Source organism: Diabrotica undecimpunctata, chromosome 5 (assembly GCF_040954645.1).
Source record: "Diabrotica undecimpunctata isolate CICGRU chromosome 5, icDiaUnde3, whole genome shotgun sequence".
NCBI lineage: Eukaryota > Metazoa > Arthropoda > Insecta > Coleoptera > Chrysomelidae > Diabrotica > Diabrotica undecimpunctata.
This window is the reverse complement of record NC_092807.1, coordinates 94,542,215-94,566,328: the sequence shown is the minus strand read 5'-3', so window position 1 is coordinate 94,566,328 and position 24,114 is coordinate 94,542,215. Positions and strand designations below refer to the sequence as shown.

The 24,114-nt window shown below is 35.0% G+C and overlaps 1 protein-coding gene across 1 annotated transcript in view; it reads left to right on the top strand.

The window, feature by feature from the left end:
* The window catches only part of Eip63F-1 (Ecdysone-induced protein 63F 1), a 57,910-nt gene that overhangs the window by 9,517 nt on the left and 24,279 nt on the right, over positions 1 to 24,114 (top strand). Inside the window, exon 3 of the mRNA XM_072532241.1 lies at positions 2,912 to 3,055. Within this exon, the coding sequence (XP_072388342.1) occupies positions 2,912 to 3,055 (144 nt within the window). The remainder of the gene's footprint in view (positions 1 to 2,911; positions 3,056 to 24,114) is intronic.

The following is a 24,114-nucleotide window of genomic DNA, read 5'->3' as shown; positions in this document are numbered from 1 at the left end:
CGAAACTTCAACAGAATTAACATTAAGAAAAGGACCTACTTCCTTAATTTTCAATTAATAATAAATAATCAAAGAAAAATACGATTCAATTCTGTGATGAAATGAAGCAAATGTTTTTTGATGAATCGCTAAAACACTTGGCAACCAATAAGACAAATAACCGATTATTTAGCGGGATCATATTTGTTTTGCATTCTTAAAATCAACTTATAGATATCAGTGCATTATTATATTATATATTATTATATTATATTATATATATATATATATATATATATATATATATATATATATATATATATATATATATATATATATTTATATATTATTGTTATAGTGAATTATTCGTAAAAGCATTATTTATAACTGCACTTGGGCAAGCAAATATGCAAATTGCATATTTTGCATATATTCCAAAAAAACTGCAAAAATGTCAAATTATGCTTATTTTTATAAAAGTGAACATAAAGTGCATATAATTTGAAAATTTGGTGTTAACTATATATTTTTATATTCAAACTTACAGATGGCATGAAAATGCCAACATTTTTTTCTAACAATAGCATAGTTTGCTTTAATTTTGCTAAAAACAAAAACATGTCATATATTGGACTTAATTAATTAAGTGTTTTTAATTTATGCTCACAGTATCTTTTCTTTAAATGTAAACAGAAAAGATTAAGAGCCTCTTGTAAATATTTGCGGGTTCTTCCTTCTTGCACAGTCATTTCTTGACATTTTCAAGAATACTACACCGATTTTTATTTGATTTAGTTTAAATATTTTAATTGTTATGCAAAAACGCTTCATTTTTAGTTTATTTCTACAATCTTAGATTTTAAAAATGGGTACAACTAGAATATTTATATTCTTTTTTAGATTTCATGTGAAAAAAAATTTCAAATAGATCAGCATGTCAGAACCGCGAAACATTTAGCTTAAAAAGTAAAAACTACATCCGGTGAAAAATATCAACCTTCAGTGTCCAAGTGCTTTCAGTCAAGTTCCAAAAAACAGACCGGCCAAGAAACTTTTAACGAAGACTTGTGTCGTGCATAAGTATCTTCTAATATACCGCTTTCAAAATTATCTAATGAAAACTTGAGTTTTTTTTTTAAATATTGCAAACAAAACATTCCCAGTGAACGAACTTTAAGAAGATATAATGTCAATTTGTTACACTTCTCAGTTATCCACAACATAAAAGCCGAAATAGGTAATAATTACTTTTACATGTGTGGACAAGACCATTGACTCGTCAGGAAGATACATTGTGCACTTATTGATTGGTGTCCTTAGTGAGGAATCCTTTCCAAAATCGTCTTTAATTTCCTGTAAGCAAGTGGAAAAAACCAACGCTCTAACAGTATCACGGTTTCTACAAGAAGCATTAGCCAACTTTTTTCTTCCCGCTGCTGTGCCTAAAGATAAATTATTGCTTATTTTATCTGATGCCGCACCATATATGGTGAAAGCAGGACAAAATTTAAAAATATTTTATCCAAACTTGTTTGGATAAAATATATGTCACTTGTTTAGAGCATGGAATGGAGTTTCGGAGGAAGTAAGAAAAAAATTTCCACTGGTTAACAGTTTAGTAGCGAGCATCAAAAAGATATTCCTGAAATCACCTGTAAGAATACAATGTTACAGAGATATGCTTCCTGTTGTTCCACTGCCACCGCAACCCATTTTGAACATGGTTGGAAGCAGCTAATTTCTATGCTGATCATTTTGTTGATTTAAAAAAAAATTAACCTTTTAACGGATGATAGTTGCCAATCTTTATTGGAAGCTAAGCAAGCCTTCCAAAATAACATCCTCCAACAACAACTGTCATTCATAAAATTATATTTTAGTTTTGTCCAGAACACTATAACTCAATTAGAATCCTCCAAATTATCATTGTTAGAGAGTACAGTTTTAAAAAAGAATTTAAGTCATTGTGTCAAAACGTTAAAGGTACTATTGGAAAGGAAATTTTTTACATTTAAAGTAACATTTAAAGTAACCATGGAAAAAAATAGTGGTTACCAGGTTCTTTCTGAAGTGGTTCAAGTACTATCTGGGACATTTTCCGAACCACTTAATTTAGAACCATCTATTATAGTAGATTTAAAAAATGCCCCAATTACATTAGTTGATGTCGAAAGAAGTTATTCTATTTACAAATATATGTATTCGGATAGAAGCCATAAGTTTTTATTAGAAAATTTTTAACATCATTTGATAATCTATTGTTACCACAATTCAAAATAATATTTATATGTTAAAATAATTGTACAATGTTATGTAGTCATAATATTGTAAGTATTTTTGTAAATAAAGAAATATTGTAAACATTTTTAATAAAAGCATATTTTGCATAAAATACTGCATATTTTTGCATACAATATTGAATATTTATGCGCATATTTCACACTTTTTTATTTGCGTATTTGCCTAAGTCTAGTTATCGCAGTTCCTGATGATGCCCCAGTTTTATTTTCATTCGTCCACCCTGTATTTACTATCTTTTGATTTTCTATTTTAGTTTAAGACCTTGTAAGCATTATACTGTTTGCGTCATTTTTTTCGAAAAAAAAATTAAATATTCTTTTTGCACTTGTGTAAACAATAAATAAATTAATTTTTAAACGCTTTTCATTAAATAATGTTTATTATTTACGCTACACTGTCCAATAAGCTAAAAATATAAATATATTCCCAAAATAACCGACTGCTAAATCAGTCCGGCTACATTTTAATGCCACTTCAAACTTTTACATCAAAAAATAAAATCTGGACCGCCGCCAATAGTTTTTTAATATCTCTAAACCTAACAAATAAAGATTTGTAAAATATGGTACATTTCGCAATTATAACACTTAGTTTGTGGGATTTTAAACTACCGGCAACATGTCTCTTATAGGTCTGAAAATTGCTTTTGAACTGCTCGACCGGAACCAAGATGGGCGGGTCACACCTGGGGAGTTCAAGATTATGTTGAATAATTTAGGAATAGATATTAAATATGAAAAAGCTGAAGAAATAATTAGGATTGCTAGTCATTCAGGTAAGTCGATATGTTTTACTATAATTTATATATGTTATAGGTATGACTTGAAACCAGATAAAAACTCTAATAGATTTTAATTTGGTTGTTGTTTTCCGGATAACTTACTCAAATTCTTGTAGATGGATAAACTATACGCCATTTTTCATTACCTTATTCCTGGGTGTCCATACAAGAATTCCTTAAAGACTTTTGTTAACATGTGAAAAAGTTTAGATGTTTCAGTTTTAATTAATTCTGCCGAGATACCGTCTGAGACGCAAGCTTTGCTACTCTTAAGACTTTGCACCGTTTTTTAAAAAGTTTCTACGTCGATATTTACAGGTTCCACATTTATTTTAGTTCATAGTTACTGCACTGTTTATTTATAATTTTTTTTACGAAATTTCTAAACCGCCCAACCTCTGTGCATTGCCTGTCGCATATATGTATTTATTTGCATATATTTAGAATCCCACAAATCGTTTATTTTCTTTTAACTGTGCTTTGCACTCAATGTTGAATCCGATCTTCTTCAGTTTTGGTACGTAGCCATATTTAGGAAAGTTTCTTTTTTATTGAAACTAGTTCTTCTAGTTATCTGATTCTTTAGTTTGGTTTTTGGTTATTGTCCTAGCCCCTCGTCTGCATTTTTGTGCATGGCCTATAATATATTATTATATATTTATTGTGTTTCCTAAATATACGTTAAAAATTGATCGAATCTTCTCTAATATAGCATTATAGTACCTCCATGATGGTGAATGACCAATGGGATCCTCAACAAGAAATAAAATGCCGTACCGAACAAGCAAGACAAACTTTTCTTAAATTTAAACCGCTACTTTGTAACCGCAATCTTTCCTTCAATCTCCGTTACAGAATGGTTAAGTGCTATGTATGGTCCATATTGTTATACGGCATGGAGACATGGACGTTGAAAATATCTTCCATTAACAAGTTGGAAGCCTTCGAAATGTGGACCTTGCGAAGAATGTTCCGCATACCATGGACAGATAGGGTGAGAAACGGGGAAGTCCTAAGAAGAGCAAATACTGAGAGAGAATTGCTCAGCTTGATCAAGGTACGAAAGATTGGATACCTGGGCCATATCCTGAGAGGGGAAAAATACGCAATCCCTCAACTAATTATCCAAGGAAAGATTGAGGGCAAGAGAGGAGTAGGTCGCAAACAAATGTCGTGGCTGCGAAATATAAAGAACTGGACAGGCGTAACTAACACTGGCCAACCTTTGCATGCCGCAAAAGACAGACGTCTGACCTTAAGATAATTCACCAACGCACTATAGGTGCACGGCACCATAAGAAGAAGAAGTACCTCCATATGTAAAGCTTTGCACATTATACTTCGGTTCTTTAATTTTTTGCTAATTGATCTTCGATTTGTTGCTCTGCTCGTTACGTACATCTTTGTGTTTGAAGAAACCAATAGCCAATTTTTGGTCTGTTGTTTTGGCATACATTAATTAGTCTGATCACAAGTATCTTCTTCATGGGTATTTTTCCCCTGGGTCCGTCTGATCAAAAAGATTCCGTTACACTGAAGCTAAAGCTTATTGTGTTTGCTGCCCATTGTTGTTTTCTACAACCAGTCTAGAATTTTTGTACCCTGTAGAAGTTTATACAGGTCTTTTGCTTCTCTCTCTCTCTCTCTATCTCTCTCTCTCTCTCTCTCTCTCTCTCTCCAATGGCGCTACAGCCCAAATCGTGCCTTGGCCTCCTCCAGTCTTCTGCTTGGTGTGACCTAAATATACCAGGGTCTCCTTTTCTTTGCCCATGCAGTGTTTGTCTTTTACGGTCCAGCTCCTCGCAGTCACATAATACACGTTTTACAGTTTCTAGTTACTTATCACAGAATCTACAGTTAAGGTCTCCATTGTAAATGCCTATTTTATTTAGGAATTCTCTTACTAGTGCATGCCCGATCAACATTCCTGTTACTGTTCTCAGTTTCTTTCTATCCCTATGTAGCAGTTTCTCTGTTCTTTTACTACACGGTCCACTAATGAATATTTCTTTCATATTTTTGTTTTGGTATTCTCTTAAACTATCGTTTATGACTCTCTTTGATCCAGTCTTCTACAGCCCTATGAACTGCAGCCTTTGATATTCTCAGAGTTACAGCCGGTTCGTTTAATTCGTTCGATCCCCATTTGCAAGTTGATCTACTTTTTCGTTTCTCTAATGTCTTCTGTAGGAATGACATTTAGAGTTATTGGTCTTACAAACTTTGCCTTTTTCCGTCCTTTTGTACCCGGGTTGAAGATGAAAGTTACTCATAATCTCTCTTCATGCTTTAGATATGTACCCAAGTATGTACTACTCTGAGTACATTGCATAATCTGTCGTGTTTCTTCCTATGTTGGTTCCTTGACTCTCTGTCGTCAGATCTATGAAACAGAAATTAATTAGCGTCCCTTTCTGGCAATCACACAGGCCAAGGGGACTTCAGTAGATCTACTGTAGATCACTTCTTCATTAAACCCTAAACCTTTGACCTCTTTTTGGTTTACCTAAGGCTTTTGTACAAGGACAATATCAAATGTCCTCTCAAGCGCTACCAGGACTGTTGAGGCTGCCTTGCAGTATTGAAAGTTAATCTGAACTACATTTAGGCCTCTCTTTCTTGACTTGCAGATCTTCTGCAGTATTCTTTATTTATAGAAAAGCTGACCCCCTTTACCCATTTTCCTGCTTAACAGAAACCAGTTTTGTGTCCTCAGCATTGGATTCAGATGCTAAAGGCATGTCCTAATCATCTGTGTATCTATGAATTTTGGCTCACGGAAAAAGACCAGGACCGTGGTTCTCACCGGGAGGTACTTGAATTCAACCTTTGTCAATCTCGCCCCCTCCCAGAGAGTGTCCAGCACTTCAATCGTCCCCCTAAGCCAGTTCTTTGTGACCTCATTGGCAGGTAGTCTTCGCTACCCGAAGGGGTATCATAAAGTACTTCCAGCAGTTTACTTTGTACCAAATCTGTCTGTTTTTGGCTGTATAATCGGATTGCCGTTTGCTGACTATTATTTTATTTAAAATTGAAATGTTTGTCCTGTGCTCGGTCCAGGAAATTCGTAACCCTCTTCTCCAACAGAACATTTCAGTGAAGTCTATCTTTCTTTTGTCATAGGGTCCAAGATTCACATCCGTATGTCAGTATTATGAATATTAAGCAGTTGATCAACCTCATTTTTAGAGTTCGTGAAATTTGGGAGTCCTTCCATACTTTGCCCATATTTTGACCCTGTGTTGTGATCAATGATACCAGATACAAATATGAGCTCACTTATGTGTGGATGATTGTTATTGCTAAAATAACAATAACTGCAAATTATTTATGCAAAGATTTATAATTATTACAAACAAGAATGTAGCTCTTTTACCGCTGTAAAGTTACTTATCTGTCAGAGACTTTCTACGTATACCTTTTCAATGACCTACGGTCATAAAATCGACCACTTTTACCCGTCAGACAGGTAAATAGGAAAACAAGTTCTGTCAGACAATCTGAGAAGTTGTTTTGCTGCTGATAATGAAACTGAAAAAATTTGCTGGTTATCTATCAATTTCATCACAGTCGTTTTTCCGGCATGTTCGAGTCGTCATAAGCATCGACTGATCTATATTTATCATCAGACAAATTTATTTTTGTGCTAATAAAATAATAATTTTTAAGCTATTTAATTAAAAAGAATAGTATCTGTAAATTTTCGGTACGCCATAAAATCGACATATTTCGGGACAATTAGAGAAAAAAACGCCACAGAACCAAAAAAAGTCGCAGAGGGAAACCGTGTCAGACTCGGCATAATTAAGCGATACTCAAAATTTGCAGAGAGTATCCATCCTATCAAGAATCGAACAAGCAAGGAAAACATTCATGAGCATGAAAACATTTTTTACAAGATCAGACCTTAGTCTACAGCTTAGAATCCGAATGATCAGATGTTACGTTTTTTCTGTCTTACTGTATGGCTGTGAAAGTTGGACAATGGACTCTGAAATAGAAAAAAGAATAGATGCCTTTGTGATGTATATATACAGACGAATGTTGAGGATTCCATGGGTACAAAGAGTTACTAATATTGACGTACTTCGTCGCATGTGTAAACAAAAAGAATTACTAAAAATAATCAAAGAGAGGAAAATGTAATACTTGGGTCATGTGTTGAGAGGCGAAAGATATGAATTACTTCAAGTTATACTGGAAGGAAAAGTACAGGGCAAAAGATCAGTAGGAAGACGCCAGAACTCATGGCTGAAAGACCTGAGGAGATGGTTCGACCGCTCATTCGCAGAGATCTTTCGCTCAGCAGTTTCCAAAACTACAATTGCCATTTGGATCGCCAACCTTCGAAAGGAGACGGCGCAATGAGAAGAAGATCCATCAGAAACTTTTTTGGCGACGGTCTCTCAAATTTTTTTTGTAGTTGTCTGATCATATTCAGGCTTATTGGTGCGATGCACATTATGTGTAAGTGGTGGTATAATCTAATAAATACACTCGAATAAATGTATAAATTTTTGCATCGATGTATTTTATGATTATGAAAAGGACCCGCCTCTGTAGAAACGTATATTTACACTGTTAATTAACTGTTTTCTAAGAAATTTAGTGTGGGAGCAAACTTAGTTGTGAACTGTTGTCCTGGGTATTTGACCACGGAAGCGAACTATTACTATAAATATACAGACGTTTATTGATTTTAGTATGACGTAGGTCTAATAGACGGTTTATTTAAACATGCACATATAGTGTGCATGATGTGTTCTTGCATTTTTCTTCTGTTCGTTTTGGTATAAATACCTTGCGTCATTCTGCAGTACCTGAAGTACATGTCGTCTCATGGGAAACAATATATACGTCAATAACCTTTAAATATACTATATCTCGAAAATTAGCCGTATTGTTCTTTATAAAGAATATTTTGAAAACCAATCAATTAATAACCAAAGATAAATATAGGTGTACAGTAGCAACTTCTCTTAAAAAAATTTTATTGTTAACTTGCCAAGACGTATTTATAATAAGAAATGCAGCAGTTGTATACTTGCTAATTAATTGATAAAAAAAAACGCTCATGTCAAAAATTTGGATGCGTAGTAATAAAAGTTTGCCAAAGTAATTAGTATTGCATGAAATGGTATTTGATTTATGTAGTTTTAGAACTTATCTTTCCAATCTGCTGATATTCGGGAAGACATGTTCTCTACATTTTTGTCTACGGTGTTCACTTTTAAAAATAATTAATTTACGTAGATATTTTAAGTTTTTTAGATGAATTAAAATTTTGGCAGTATAAATGAATACAATTTAGCCCACCGACGTTTTTTACAGTCACTGTTGACGTTCAAATTCATTAGATTAGTAATAAAATGTTATTATCATCATCTAGTAATTTGTGTCATCTGGCGGACGTAAACATGTCCTAAATCGTTTCATAGCAAATTTTGCTATTTTAATTGCAATTCACTTTTATGTTCATCATTCTCTTTTAGACCAGAGAAATTAGCAAAAAAACAAATCTTTTTCTTGACACTCTTTGATAGGGTATCTGCTTTTTATAAATTTGGTGGCAACAATATGTAATACACAAAATATGCAAAAGATTAATCGTCATTTTAATAAACACTATATAAATAATGTAAGATCGCAATTTGATTTTAAATACTGAATGTGAAGACCGGTAAATTTTATCACAGAATACACCAACCCAACAAGAAGCAAAAGCTTTGTCGGTACCTTTGATGTTCGGAGGACAGAAATTTCGGAGTGACAATGACAGTTAAACTACTTATTACACTAAGAAAAGTAATGAGGAAGTCGTTCAAAACTGTAGTCAAATTATAGTTACACTGATAAACGAAGTAATCATTTTTTTAAGTAGAATCTGTTTTGTATGAATTGTATTTTTTCTGTAAAATTTAATATAACTTATATATCAATTCTGTACTGATAATTAATTAAAAAGGTTCTAAGTCAAAAATATCGATTGATTTTTTTAACAAACAAATTAACGTACTAAAAGTATTTGAGTACGTTAACAAACGGATAAAAAGCGATTGAATTTGAGAGTTAATTTCAAAATAGAGATGAAAAGCAGTCGATTTCTATTACTTGTTATCGTTTTTTAAGGTTAATAAAAAACTTCATCACTCAAAATCTATATTTTTGACTTAAGACTTTTTTACTTATCCATACAGAATTATACAAAAAGGAAAAGACAGTTAAGAATTGATTTCACGTAATAGGCCTCATCAGAACGGCTTTCGCAGTCGCTCTGAACGTGAAAATAAATATTTTCTCTCTTAGAAAGCAACTCTAACATGGCTTCGCATAGACGCAAATAGCTACATCTGATAATAAAATCCGTAAACTAATTTTCGAAACCAAATTCAGAATTTCGCTTTAATCTGTGCCTTCTAAGAATTGCAAGGCAAAACAGACGTTGATAAAGATGTTATTAAAGACATGGGGAATCTAAAAATTGCATTCCACAACACAGAATTATACTTTTGAAATTTCTATTAACTATGTCTTAAGTTGTCGACCTTTTTTTGTTTCCTTTTGAGGAATTTCTTTGAATGTGAATATCTATTAACTTCCAACACCACGATATTTTCGATGCGCGTAGAAACCCTGCAGCTGCGGCTAGAATGACTGTATACCCCTTCGATTTCTTTCTGTGCATCTGGGGTCTCTGAAACTTCTGGTTGTACAGTACTACATTCAATTCGCCTGGATGTATCACTTTTATGGTAGGGAAGGGTAAAAAGTTGTAATAAAACACAATAATAATAGAAATTGATTGTAATTAATACTAATAATAATGTTTATTTAGGACGCTTACATTATAATATAGATTTACAAGAAATAAGCATACTGAATACTAAATAAACATGAAAAAACACTGAAAACACTGAAATAAACAAATATTTAACAAATGTATAAAAATAAACAGTTTATGTGCTTTATCTAAATCATCTTTGCAATTCATTTTATTAGAATGCATAAAATTTTGACAAAATAGTTTTTTAAATGCCCTTTGAAATTGTATGGGAGCTGGATTGATGGAATTTCCACCTTGTTGTCTTATACTACCAAAATAATTTTCCACTCAGTCTTGGTTAAGTCTTCTTGTTTTTAAGTATTTAAAATCATGAGACGATAAGTTATCCCAAAGCTTTTTAACACCATTAATTGTTACAATCCAACACTTTTTTGATCACGAACGACATGTTACATATTTTCTTGTTTTATCTAATATTTTCAGTTTACGTACCAAATCTGTCATGAAATTTAGGTAATTGATCTAAAAATTAGTTCACTCAAATACATTTTTAAATTTGTTTATTCTTGGATTATAGGCGGCGTCAATTTCAGCTTACAAGCGAAGCAGTAACATCTCCATAAGATGCCAACCCCTAGTGTTGGCGAAACGTGGAGAACTAATCTCAGAAGACAACGGCCTAACAGCTCGAACAAACAGTTTAACAAGTTAGACGATGGCCGTGAAAGCCTAACGCATTTTATCGGTTGCCTCCACAGGTAGGAGGTAACTACATACTACAGAAAACTAGATTGTCTACGGAAGAAGAAAGCTCAAGTTCTTGCGTCGTTAGCTTTTCTATCACGATGTAGAGACAACGGGGTACTACCGAATTTATTACGAACAAATCGATCCATCAGAACAAGTCAAGCCAATAGAATATATACAAGCATGGAAAAAGCACTATTACGAGAACGAATACATGATACCAGACGAAATTTGGCGAAGGTTGACAAGGAGCTTTTAGGTTTGCTTTACGTTTTGAGCAGCAGGTTGAAATATGCAGATTTGAATCCCTTTGTTACAGAAAAATGGAAAATGAACTAGGAAGGAACACTGAACGCCAGAAAAACAAATACGAACGCTTAACCAAACATAAGGAGGTAGAATCAAAACAACACACAGAAAGGACAGTGGTCAACGTTTCAGATAAGGTTTTAACTCCAGCCGAAACATTATTGCTAGTCAAAGGGGGAAATTTTGCGATTGCACCTAAAGTTATACCCAAAGAAGATATCATCGCTAATATCTAGTATGCGATTCGCAACTTACCAATTAAAAAAGCTGAAGAAATAAGAACAGAATCAGCAAGAATTTTGCATAAAGCTAAGACACCGAAAAATAACCTGAGCCATCAAGAAATCCGTGCCATACAATCGTTAAACGCAGACAAAGATGTTATAATTTTATTAGCAGACAAGGGAAACGCCACCGTCGTAATGAAGACAACCGACTACAAATCGAAAATACAAATTCTTCTAGATCCTGCGGTATATAGAAAACTTAAAAAAGATCCCACAGCAGTCACCCTACGGAAAATCAATAGACTTATAAAATCTTCATCCATACCAGAGGATATAAAGGCAAGAATATGCAACAGCGAAGCAGTCCCACCACGCTTGTATGGCTTACCGAAAATACACAAAGACGATGTACCCCTACGCCCTATTGTGAGCGTGAGCTCCATAGGATCTAAATCTTACAGCCTTGCTAAACATCTGGCCGATATTTTACAACCACATATAGGAAAAAATGACGCCTTTGTAAAAGACTCCGCCCATTTCATCGAGAAGATCAAAGGAATAACTTTACAGGAATCTGATATTCTTGTTAGCTTTGATGTTGTTTCCCTATTTACAAGAGTTCCCCTAGAAGACGTTCTGAATTTAATTGAGGGACTAGTTTCCAAGGATATGGTGGAATTATACCGTATTTGCCTCACTACCACCTACTTTTCATTAGAAGACCAGATTTATGAACAGATAGATGGAGTCTATCAGATTTATGAACAGTTTGTTACCTTTGTTTTAAACCATTTGTATAACTTCTTCCTCTCCGTGACCTAGTGTTGTTGTGTCTTTTATAAATCAATGCCTTGATAGGTCCCTAGGCGAGAAGAGCGTGTCCCTGTTCTCCTAATATCGATGTAATCTTTTATTTTGATAGGTCATTTAGGTAAATTATAATGATAGATACTGTCTTATATTCCTTTTCTGTCTGGCTGTATGACGATAAGTCTGAGCAAAAAAAACCTTTATGTTACTTATATCAGAAAAAAAATATTATTAAATAAATACTTATAACAAAATTTATTAAGATCTATTGTTTATCATTTACAATGTTTCCTCAACACTTATAAATAAGGAGAAATATCAGATAACGGTGCAATTAAAGAGGATCAAGGTAGTTCATTATATTATATAACAGACTGTAAATACTCAATACTTATTTGTAACATGTTTTTACAATTTCAAGTCATATAAATTTTGCTCGTGGTATAATCTTTACACCCAAAAACGGTAAAGAAGATTATCTTAAATTTTGGATGTAGAACTTAATATTCAAAATGTTCAAACGTGGATTTTACACCGAAATGTCAATAAATGGCATTTTACCGATTTCGAAAATCATAATAAAAATATAAATATAAATGTCGCTATCAATATAAACGTTGTTTATAAATGTAATTGTCTTAAAATTTTATTAAATGGATATACATAACCTAACTAATAAATTAGGTGTTGTCTATATAACTTATTTTAAGCCTAAGCTTGAATGAACCATGTTGCAGAAAATTCGAAGTGAAAGAAGAGCTATGCGAAGTGGAAGAGGGTGGATGCCGTCCACATACGATGTCATTGCAATGCGTGAAGTGATATGAGGCAAGAATCTCACTGGTGAACTGAAAATTGAACCAGAAAAGATCCTAAAACTACCAATGAGGAAACTGATGGTCTTTGTTGAGGCCACAGGACTTATTAAAGTCATGGTACAAAGGTCTTATGATAGGTGTCAGAGATTAACGTATCTTTGCCGGAACTAAGAATAAGAAGTAGTCTAACCTCAGTACTGATTTCCGGTAAATGTAAAACAAAAGCTCCGTCAAATAAAGGGAAAAGAATAACGATTTACATGCTGGATCACAAAAAGGTTGGGTTCCAAATGCCCTGTGGCTTTCTGCAAAAAATATTAAAGACTCCTGCATCAACTACCATGAAGATACAACGGCAGAACTCTTTGAAGAATGGTTCAAAAATAATCTTATGCCAAACATTCCTCAGAATAGCGTGAGAGTAATGGACAATGCAAGCTATCACAGTCGCCAACTAAGTAAGGCACCAAACCCAATTCAAAATTACATGGAGATGACTGATATATATATATATATATATATATATATATATTTTGAAGAATGTTACACCAAACAAGAGCTTTTAAAAGTTTTAAAGGCATTTTCTATAAAAAAAGTATATGGTTGTGATACATTGGCAGAGGAAATGGGACATACAGTGCTGTGTCTTCCACACTATTTTTTTTAAACCCTTTTCTCTATTCGGATTGCCGAATATAGACCTCTCCTAATTCTCGCAATTCATCTCTGTTGTTTGTAAGACGTTTCCACATTGGCCCTGCAATTCTTTTAATATCGTCGCTCCATCGCATTTGCGGTCTTCTGGGGTCTTTTGGCTTCATATGGCCGCCAATTCCCGATTTCTTTATTAAAACGGCCATCCGTAAGACGTTCGTTATGTCTAGCCCATTTCCATTTCAGTGTAGCTGCCAGTTCGACAGCATCTTTTACTTTTGTTCTATTACGAATGCTTTGATCGATTTTATGGTCTTTGAGTGAGATACCCAGCATCTGTCGTTCCATAGCTCTCTGAGTTTTCTGATCTTCTCCATGTTTATTTTAGTGAATGTCCAGGTTTGAGCTCCATATGTAAGTACACGTAGGATACAGGAATTAAATACTTTGGTTCGCAGTCTTTGAGGTATATTTTTATTTTTAAGTACGTATGAGAGTCTTCCGAATGCTGTACATCCCATTTTTACACGTCTGTTTATTTCGGTATTCTGATGTTCTTTGCTTACCTTGTGATGCCCTCTCGTGGGAGTCACTATCCGGGTAGCTTTTAGACAGTCAGAGACAGAGTTCAAAATAAAAATAAAACTTTATTGTCTTCCTTAAATTAAATTGACAAAAATCTTATGTACATATTTACAATTTGGTTTAGTCTTCTCAGTACCTGGCCTATTTATTCAAATTAAGCTTGACCTTGTCATATGAAATTAGTCTTATCGGCAAGCGAGTGTGTATTTGAAATTTTACGGGAACGTTGTATCGATGTAATAACAGCGGACGATAGGTACAAAGAAAGGAAAGGAACTCAACACGTCCCTTAAGTGATTCGGGTTAATAGGACACTCCTCGACAGTCTCAATACGACTGCTTCAGAGTACGGGTAGTGAAGAGCTCAACACGCTCTTCGGGTAACGGTGGTATGGGACGGAACAACTTGTGAACTCAACACGTCCACAAGCCGGGGTAGGGAAGAAGAGAACCTTCAGTCAACACCTGTCGATTCTCTCTCTATGAGGAAATGTTGCGGTTTATATAGCGGACCTTGGAAATTAGTTTTGCCCTTTCTACTGTCGATACATTCCTACTTCATGGGTTGGTTCGCGCGCACGCTGGTTTAACGGTGATGGCTTGGACTCATCGTTACCCCCTCTTCCTGGAAAAAAAAAATTTTGGAAAAAAAATTTTTTATTTTTATTCCTTGCCAGGTACTTGGTTACCCTAAAAAAAATTTACAATACATCGAAATAAAAAATGTCCGCCCTAAAAAAAAAAATAAATATCGTCTTCTTAAAAAAAAAATCGTCTTCCTCTCTCTTAAAAAAAAAACGTCTTCCTTCGTGGGGCTTCAATTATTGGTTTTTATCCTCAGCACCCGGTTCGGGAGTCTCAGTCTGTATTTTTTTCCTTTATGCTGCGGCGGAATTAGTGAGAGCAGCGGGATTGACACTGGAATTGACTGGACTTTCTGAATTTTTGTGATGCCCATGGTTGGTTCATCGAAAAGGTTTTTAAATTTGGAAATAGCCTTTATCAGGGGCTCGCAGCCTTTGCCCGGGGTGTTAGGTTTTGGTGTGTTCCCCAATGGTGATATTAATTCTGGAACGGTGTATGGTGGCGGCGTAACTGTGCCGTCCATTTCTATGTCACTGTAATATATTTCTAACGTGTCTGACATTATATTTGAAGGTTACTGGTAAACTGTATTAAAATATACTGTCACTACTTGGTGTTGACTGTAAGTGCTTGGACTGATTAAGGAGTAGGGAAATCGGTAAATGCGGGTTTTAGGTCTTTGATATGAGCTGTTATTGTACGGTTTTTATCGTCGTGTTTTAATTTGAATATTACATTAGAACACACTTTTGTGATAGTATATGGGCCTGAAAATTTCGGTGCTAATTTGGCGTTAAAATTTTTGGCGGCATTTGAGAGTTGGTATTTTCATGACTTTGTCGTTTATTGTGGGTTTCCACTCTCTTCGTCGTAAGTTGTAGTAATGGCTTTGAGTTGTAAAAGCTTTTGCCAGGTTTGTACGTACTAGTTCGAATGTTTCTCGTAGTTTATGCCATTTTATGTTTTGATCGGTATGTTGTGTGTCGTTTGGGGTTTTTACGACTTTACTTGGAATTTCTAGTTCGTGTCCAAAGTTCAGGAAGGCTGGGGAGAAACCCGTTGTATCGTGTTTAGCTGTATTATATGCGAATAGTAGTTCTGGAAGGCTCGTGTCCCATTTCTTATGGTTATTATCGCAGAACTGAGCTATCATTGTTTTGATTACTCTGTTCTTTCTACTGGATTATTCTGGGGTGAATATGGCGGAATGTTTCTTTTAGAAATCTGGAATTCGTCTAGCAACTTTCGTACTTCCCTGTTATCGTATGTTCTTGCGTTGTCTGATATTAGCTCTTTGGGTGATCCGAATCTCATAATGATTTTATCTTTTAAGTTCTGACAGACTGATTTTGCGGTTGCTGTTCTGATCGGTATGGCTTCGACCCATTTTGAAAAGGTGTCCTGAAATGTCATTATATATTTGTTTCCTTTGCTGGATGTTGGAAGGGGTCCTATGATGTCGGTTGAAACGGTGTGCCATGGATGTGGCGGAATTTGTGTAGATTGCATGCGGCCTGGAGTTAAGCTTTGTTGCGGCTTAAATTGCTGACAGTTCTTGCAGTTCCTGACGAACTTTGCGGCGTCTTTAAACATCCCTGGCCAGTAGTATTTTCTAGCTAGGCGGGTTATTGTTTTGGCTATTCCTAGATGTCCTGCGGTCGGTTGCTCGTGGTTTTCTGCCAGGAGTTGTTGTCTCTTGTGGTTTGGGATGCATAGTTTCCAGGGGTTGGATACCTCTGTCTCTTTTAAATCGTATTTGTCCCAGAAGTGTCGATAGAGAAGTCCATCTTTGATAGAGTAGTCTGGAAATAGTTGCGGATTTGTCTGGATTTTATTTAAAGCTTTATTGTACCATTCGTCGGGTTCTACATCTTCTACGTTTATTATGCAAACCAGATCTACTGGTTCTCTAGAGAGCGCGTCGGCCAGGACGTTCTGGGAGCCCTTTCTGTAAATGATATCGAAGTCAAATTGTTGCAGCAGCATTGCCCATCTAGCTATTCTACCTGTAGGGTTTTCCATTGTTTGTAAGTATCGTAGACTTTGATGATCTGTGATAATTGAAAATGGGTATCCTTCGATGTAGGGTTTCATCTTTTCTACACCGAAGATGATCGCTAGTAGTTCTTTTTCTGTCACGCTGTAATTTTTTTCGGCATTTGTTAGGGTTCGACTTGCGTAAGCGATGACTTGTTCCTGTCCTTCGTCGTTTGTTTGTACTAAAGCTACTCCTAAACCGTGGTTCGAAGCGTCCGATTGTAAAAAAAATCTTTTCTGGAAGTCCGGGCAGATCAGTATTGGAGCTTGTGTCAGTGGTAATTTTATTTTGTTAAATGCTTCCTCTTGGTCTCTGTCCCAAGTCCAATGTTGTTTTTTCTTTAGTAGCTTTGTTAAAGGGGCTGTAGTTCGTGAAAAATCTTTTATAAATCTCCTATACCATGAGATGATGCCCAAAAATCGGCGTAGTTGTTTAACGGTTTTTGGCGCGGGATATTCGACTATAGCTTTTGTTTTGTTGTCGTCCACTTTTATTTCCGTTTTGTTTACTACATGGCCTAAATAATTTATCTCTTCTTTGCAGAATTTACATTTGTCTATATTAATTCGTAGTTTGGCCTGCTGTAGTCTGTGAAGTACTTCTTTTAAGTTTTCCATATGTTCCTCGAACGTTTTCCCCAGTACTATTATGTCGTCTAAATAGGCGAATGCATGTGGTTCCATTTCTGGGCCGATTATTGTATCTAGTAATCGTTGAAAAGTAGCGGAGGCGGCGTGTAATCCGAATGGAAGTACTTTGAACTGGAATAGTCCTTTTCCTGGTGCTATGAAAGTGGTCAAGGGTTTGCTTGCTTCGGAAAGTGGTACTTGCCAATATCCATTTTTTAGATCTAACGTGGTAAAATATTTTGCAGATTTTAACTTTTCTAGGATATGATTGATGTACGGTAATGGGTAGGCATCTTTTTCTGAGATGTCGTTGATTTTTCTAAAATCGATGCAAAATCTGTATCCGTTGTTATTCTTCTTTTTTACTAGGACGATGGGGGAACTGTACGGGCTATTAGATTGTTCTATCACGTTCTCTTCTAGCATCTTATCTATCTCATCGTTTATGATCTTCTGCATTGCCGGGTTTCGGGGCCTGTATCTTTGTTTGATCGGTGTATTATGTTTGAGTTTTATTGTATGTTCGGTTAGATGTGTTGTTCCTTTAATTTGTTTAAATTTCTCCAATTCTGTTAGTAACAATTCCTGTAATTGTTTTTTTTCGGTATTGTTTAGTGTAGTACTGATGTCGAGCTGCTCTCGTTTCGGACTGTTCGTGAATTCCGGTATGTATGACGGAATATCTTCGGTCTGGTCGTCGGCCGCGGTATCGGTCGGTAGTTCGGTATATCTTCGGTCTGGTTGTCGACCGCGGTATCGGTCGGTAGTCGGTATATTTTCGGTCTGGTCTTCGACCGCGGTATCGGTCGGGCGCCATTTGTGATGTCCTCCTGATGATGGCTTGGACTCATCGTTACAACCTTGACATTTTGACCCAGATATGTATATTCATCTACGTGTTCTATCTCTATCCCTTCGATGTTTATCATAGGTTTGTCATCTTTGTTTGACATTAGTTTAGGTTTGCTGGAATTCATTTTCAGTCCTTTTTTAGGGATTCTATGTATAGCTCCTCAATCATCGTATTTAGTGCATTCCACGTGTCGGCTATTATTAGTACTACATTTAAGCTCGTCTTAGTATTTTACTATAGAGAGAAAAAATAAGACAACGCCAGTATAGAAGCTTCGCTTTAAAAAGTAAAACTTAATTGTTATTTTATCAGTATCTCTTAAGATTAATTTATAATCCTCTACCTATATAATAACATTCAAAGAACAGCTTATCTTTTTAGTCAGATAAAAATGGATAAAAATGATATATTTATTTACATTTTCAAAGTATTATTTAAAATTTTCTAAATACGCGACATCATTAATGTATCAATGCCACAATCTTGTTTTAAAAAACAAAAATTATACAAAATAAATTAGTCTACAACTGTTTCAAGTTAAGAATTCACAACTGAACAGATAGGCCAGTGCATTTCTTACGGGCGTATGTTGCCAATAGTTCACGGGACTATGCAGGGCCGGCCGAAATAACCCATTCTTTATTTATATTCAAATTTTTATTTATATTTTCCAATGTTAATCAAATTTATTTTAAAAAGATAGGTACGTATCTATTTAATAAGCTTAACGACTACAATTACTTATAAATATGGTTACATTTTCAGGGAAGTGATTTTAAAGATTATTAGAAAAATGTCTTTATTAGTGGTTAAAATATTAGGTTTTACGCAATTGGTTAATTATTATGGCACAGGTAATTCTGACAGCTTAGGTGTCAACTCTCAAAATTATTTATAAAATATTACTTTCACAATAGTTAATAAATAGAAAGCAATAATAATTAAGATATTGTGCTTAAACTTCCATTATCGGGCAAGCCGGGCTAACAGGCCCTAACAGTAAACAATATTGATTACTTTATAATTGACTATTAATAGTTTTCTAATTCTCTTTATGTACTTAGTCATTCCAAACAATAGTGTCATTTGGAAAGCACATTTGGAAAGCAGACAGATTTATGAGTTATAGATAAATGAGCGGTATGTTTTTCAAAATAGTGTAATTAGGTGAAGTGGAGATTATATGTTTGTCTGTATACATAAGCCCAAACTGCCCGATTACGTTTTTAAATTCTTCTGCCCGGACAAGGGTTAAGGCATAACCATCGCGCACTCAAATCTCAAGTGTAAAAAATTATATTGTTAAAATGGATCCAGTTTTGCCGTTTAAAAGTGGTCAAATTTTACATCTGAGTGCTAAAAAAGTGATCTTAAACGTAGTGAGATACCACATTAATTTGCTTCGAGATGAAAGTCAACGTATTGTATTCGACAAAGTATCCGCGATGACAGGAGTGTCAGTTCGTACGATTCAAAAAATCGTACAGGAAGACAAAGAAGGTGAGCTTTCTGAGGTAAAAACAAACAGAAAAAGAACCCGTTGCCGAAACAACTCCAGAGACTATACTTACGATGAAGGTGTTCGTATCGGCGTTCGTCGAACAGTGCATAGTTTTTTTTTTGAAAACATTCCTCCTACTTTGAATCGTCTTCTGCCAAAAGTGAACCAAGACGAAAACTTGCCAAATTTTACCCGCAGTACAATGTACAGGTTGTTAAAAGACATGAACTTTGTTTATGCAAAACGTGATAAAAGTGCCGTGCTAATAGAACGTCCTGATATAATTGCATGGAGGCATGGATATTTAAGGGCCATTAAACAATATCGGGCTGAGGGCTATGACATTGTGTATTTGGATGAGTCATGGGTCAATGTGGGGCACTCGGTTTCCAGAGAATGGAAAGACAAAACCGTCACCTCGGCAAGAGATGCGTTCATAAAAGGGCTAAGTACTGGACTAAAGCATCCCACTCAGCGTGGACCACGTTTCATCCTTGTCCATGCCGGAAGTGAAAATGGTTTTGTAAACGGTGCTGAAATGTTTTTCCTTGCAAAAAAAAACAGCGCTGATTATCACGACGAAATGGACGGTCCGTGTTTTGAGAACTGGTTTGAAAACAAACTGTTGCCCAACTTAGTTCGAAAAACGGTTATTGTTATGGACAATGCTCCATATCATAGTGTAAAAACCGAGTTGTTGCCTAACCAATCGTGGAATAAGAATAACATTATGGACTGGTTAAGACAAAAAGACATATTTTTTGAAGAAAATTATCTGAAGTGCGAGCTTTTGGAGGTAGTCGCGCAATTTAAACAAAATTTTGATAATTACAAAATTGAAGAACTTTGTAAACAACAAAATAATGTCAAAGTGCTTCGTTTGCCTCCATACCATTGCGAATTAAATCCAATTGAAATGGTATGGAGCCAAGTAAAAAGGCATGTGGCCGTAAATAACAGCACCTTCAAAGCGAAGGATATGGAGGACCTCATAAAAAAAGCGTTTTCAAATGTTACGTCTGATAACTGGAAAAACTATATTCAACATGTAATGACTCTGGAGAAAAAATTTTGGGAAGTGGACGGTCTAATGGAAGACGTAACTCCCATAGTTATAGATTTATATGATAGTAGTGACAATTCCGATTTGGATATGGACGAAGAATGTACATAGTTTTTGATAATTGTAATATTGTAAATATATAAATGTCAAACTAAAAAACCAAATAATTTGTTACATTTCTATGGTTCTGTTGTATTTTTTTTAAAATATACAGAAGTTTTTATTGTTTTTTTATGTTTTTTACTGACACTAATAATATCTACCACAATACTCACTCAATTTGTTCATTAAACAATTAAGAATATTTTTAAGAGTCTGATGATGACCTAAGCCGAAATTTAATAAATAACTGTTGTGAGAAAAAGACATGTCTTTAATTTTTATTTTTCAAAAAAACAAAAAAAATTTAAAGTTACCTAAGTGAAAAAACGTCTAATGTGCAATATAACATGCAGTTCGGCCCTGCTTTTTCGCTGCAACTCCACTACTCTCGCCTATCTCAGTCTATCGGTAGTTCTGGCATCACCGCTTCCCATAAGGCTCCTTTATGAATTCTTAACTTGACACAGACAGCAACTTTAGTAGCAACTTTATATTTTTATAAATAGCTTAGACTTAGACTAGAATCGTTTAAATAATCTGGTACGCTCTTTTCAGCTGGATTTATTGCGTCTTTCTTGAAATTTGCATAAACTTAAATATGATGGTTATGTGACAAAAATATTTTTCCTCCCTTAGATTAAACTGAATATCACAATTTCTTGTTTGTTAAGTTTCACTCTAATTTATTTTGTTTTTCGTAAATATATTAAGTATAGAAAGTAGCATTACTTGTATGTGATGAATTTGTATTAAATGTGGATTATCCAAAATGATTACCTACTTTTTTTCAGTCATTTAGTTTTTATAATCTTAATAAATTAACTGTATATAACAATAGTACTGGAGGAATCTTCCTAAATTTGATTTTTACCAATCTTGGTAGTATGTTGCTATTTCCGAATAATAATCATCATACTGTAGTATCTTTTGCTTTAAAGATGGGGGGATGTCAATCTGATATAAATGACGCTGGTTCCAGAAAGGACATTTGTTCGAAAACAATCCTGTTAAAAGCGATTAGATAAGTGAAATATTAAGAAATTTTAATTGCGATAGAATTGCGCAAGAGACAGAATCCAATCTGCAAACCGCTGTCTATTCGCACTGGATAAGCTCATAAAATCAAAAAATCTTACAAGAAGTTCAAAGATCAAAATCTATAAATCCATCGTCAGACCTGTAATAACATACGGATGCGAAACGTGGATCATGACCAAACAAACGAAGAAAAGCTCAGACGCTTTGAACGAAAAATACTTAGAAAAATACCTCGCCATGACATCACCACAAACCAGTATAAGATCAGAACCAATATCGAATTAAAAGCACTCTACAATGACGCCGATATTGTCCAAGAAATTAAATCACAGCGACTAAGATGGGCAGGCCACGTGCACAGACTGCTTAACGATAGACTTGTAAAACTGGTAAGGGAAGAGATTCCCACAGGCAAAAGACCACTCGGACGTCCCAGAATGCGATGGAGAGATAACATCCAGGCAGATCTCCGGAAAATGAACATTCCATTTGACCCTAGGTTAATGGAAGACCGAACAAATTGGAAAAAAGTTATACAGTCAGCCAAGAGGACTTGTCTTGATACAGTTTCAAGTAAAAACGGAACATTTAATGTCAGAACTGGCATTGTATAATCAGACTTGCCGTCTTTCATGAAAGTTTGAGCAGTAATTTTTCAATCATATCGATTTTGACCATATTTATTACTTCCGAGTAAATCGTCTGTAAACTTTGTCATCAACTTCTATATATTCGACTCCAGGGTCGATCCTGGATAGCAGATCTTTGGGTCATCTTAATTATTTCCCTAGAACGATGCTAGCAGATGGTGGAATTGTATCGAGCATAGCTTATTTATAGGACCGGTGCGTAGTTAGGAAATAAAAATACCAACCACGAAACAAAACAGACTAACGTATGGCAACTCTAACAGATGATTCTCTGGGCCTCCAAGTTGGGGGTTGGGCTAGAGGCTGATAACCTCTTCCTGTAAAAAATGGGAGGAACTATTAGATGCACGGAACTTAAGACGACGACTCTGCAAACGAAAAATGAAATTAAGATTGGGAAAATGAAATACACGAACCCTGTACCGAACTGGAACACTCATATCTTTACTAGACATAGTAAACACGTATAAAGTAAATGTTTTAGCACCACAGGAAACGCGGTGTAAGGGAACTGGCAATCTTGACAAGAGAACCCATTTCATATATTACAGCTGAATGATGCCAACACCTAGATGGGGTGGGATTTATTGTAAACAGCCAATTATACAGCCAAATAATGTGATCTTTGCGCTTAAAAGCAAAATTCTTTAATTACAGTTTGATCTACAGGAGATGTCCCAGAAATGACATTAAGATTGTACTAGGTGACATGAATGCAAGAATAGGACGAAAGCGAGTTTTCATGCCCACGATAGGAAAGCATAGGCTACACAACATCAGTAGCGATAATGGATTACGACTGATAAACTTAGCAGCAGCACTCAATATGACAGTCGCTAGAACCTATTTTAAACAAAAGAACATACACAAGGTAACCTGGACCTCTCCTGATGGAAGAGCAATGAGTCAGATTGATCACATCTTAATAGATTCAAGGCATGGAACAGACGTAATAAACTGCAGAAGTTATAAAGGCGCAAACATAGACTCAGATCATTGCCTAGTAATCTCAACATTTAGGGCTAGAAGTTCAAACATCAGTAAAGAAAATAAAATGGATATAAAAAATGGAATGTGCAAAAGCTGAGAGATGCGACAATTGCAGAACGGTACTCGAAAAACATCACCAACAGGCTAAGGAATCAAAATATAAATAAAGAAGGCCAGACAGATGTAGACTCCTACTAGACCAGAATAAAAAAAGACATTGAAGCAGCAGCGAAAGAGGAAATAGGAACAGAAATGTGTGCCCGTAAAAATTATTGGTTTGACGATGAATGTAAGAATGAAACAAAAAGCCTACAGAAATATGCTTACCAGACAAACTAGAATAACTGTAGAGAATTACGAGATAAAGAGAAGAGAAGAAAAGAGGATATGCAGAAGAAAAAAATGAAACCACCTAAATGAGGAACTTAAATATATAGAAAACCTCAACAAAGAGAAAGAATTCAGAGCATTATATAAGAAAGTTAACATCAACAGAAAAGAATTCAAGGCAACCACAAGACAATGCAGATGTCAGAATGGCGACCTATTAACAACAATGAAAGATGTATTAAATAGATGGGTGGAATACTTTAACCAGGCACTTAGTATAGAGGAACAAGAAAAAAACCTGAAAGACGAAAGAGATGAGAGGGAAGAAACCACCAACGAT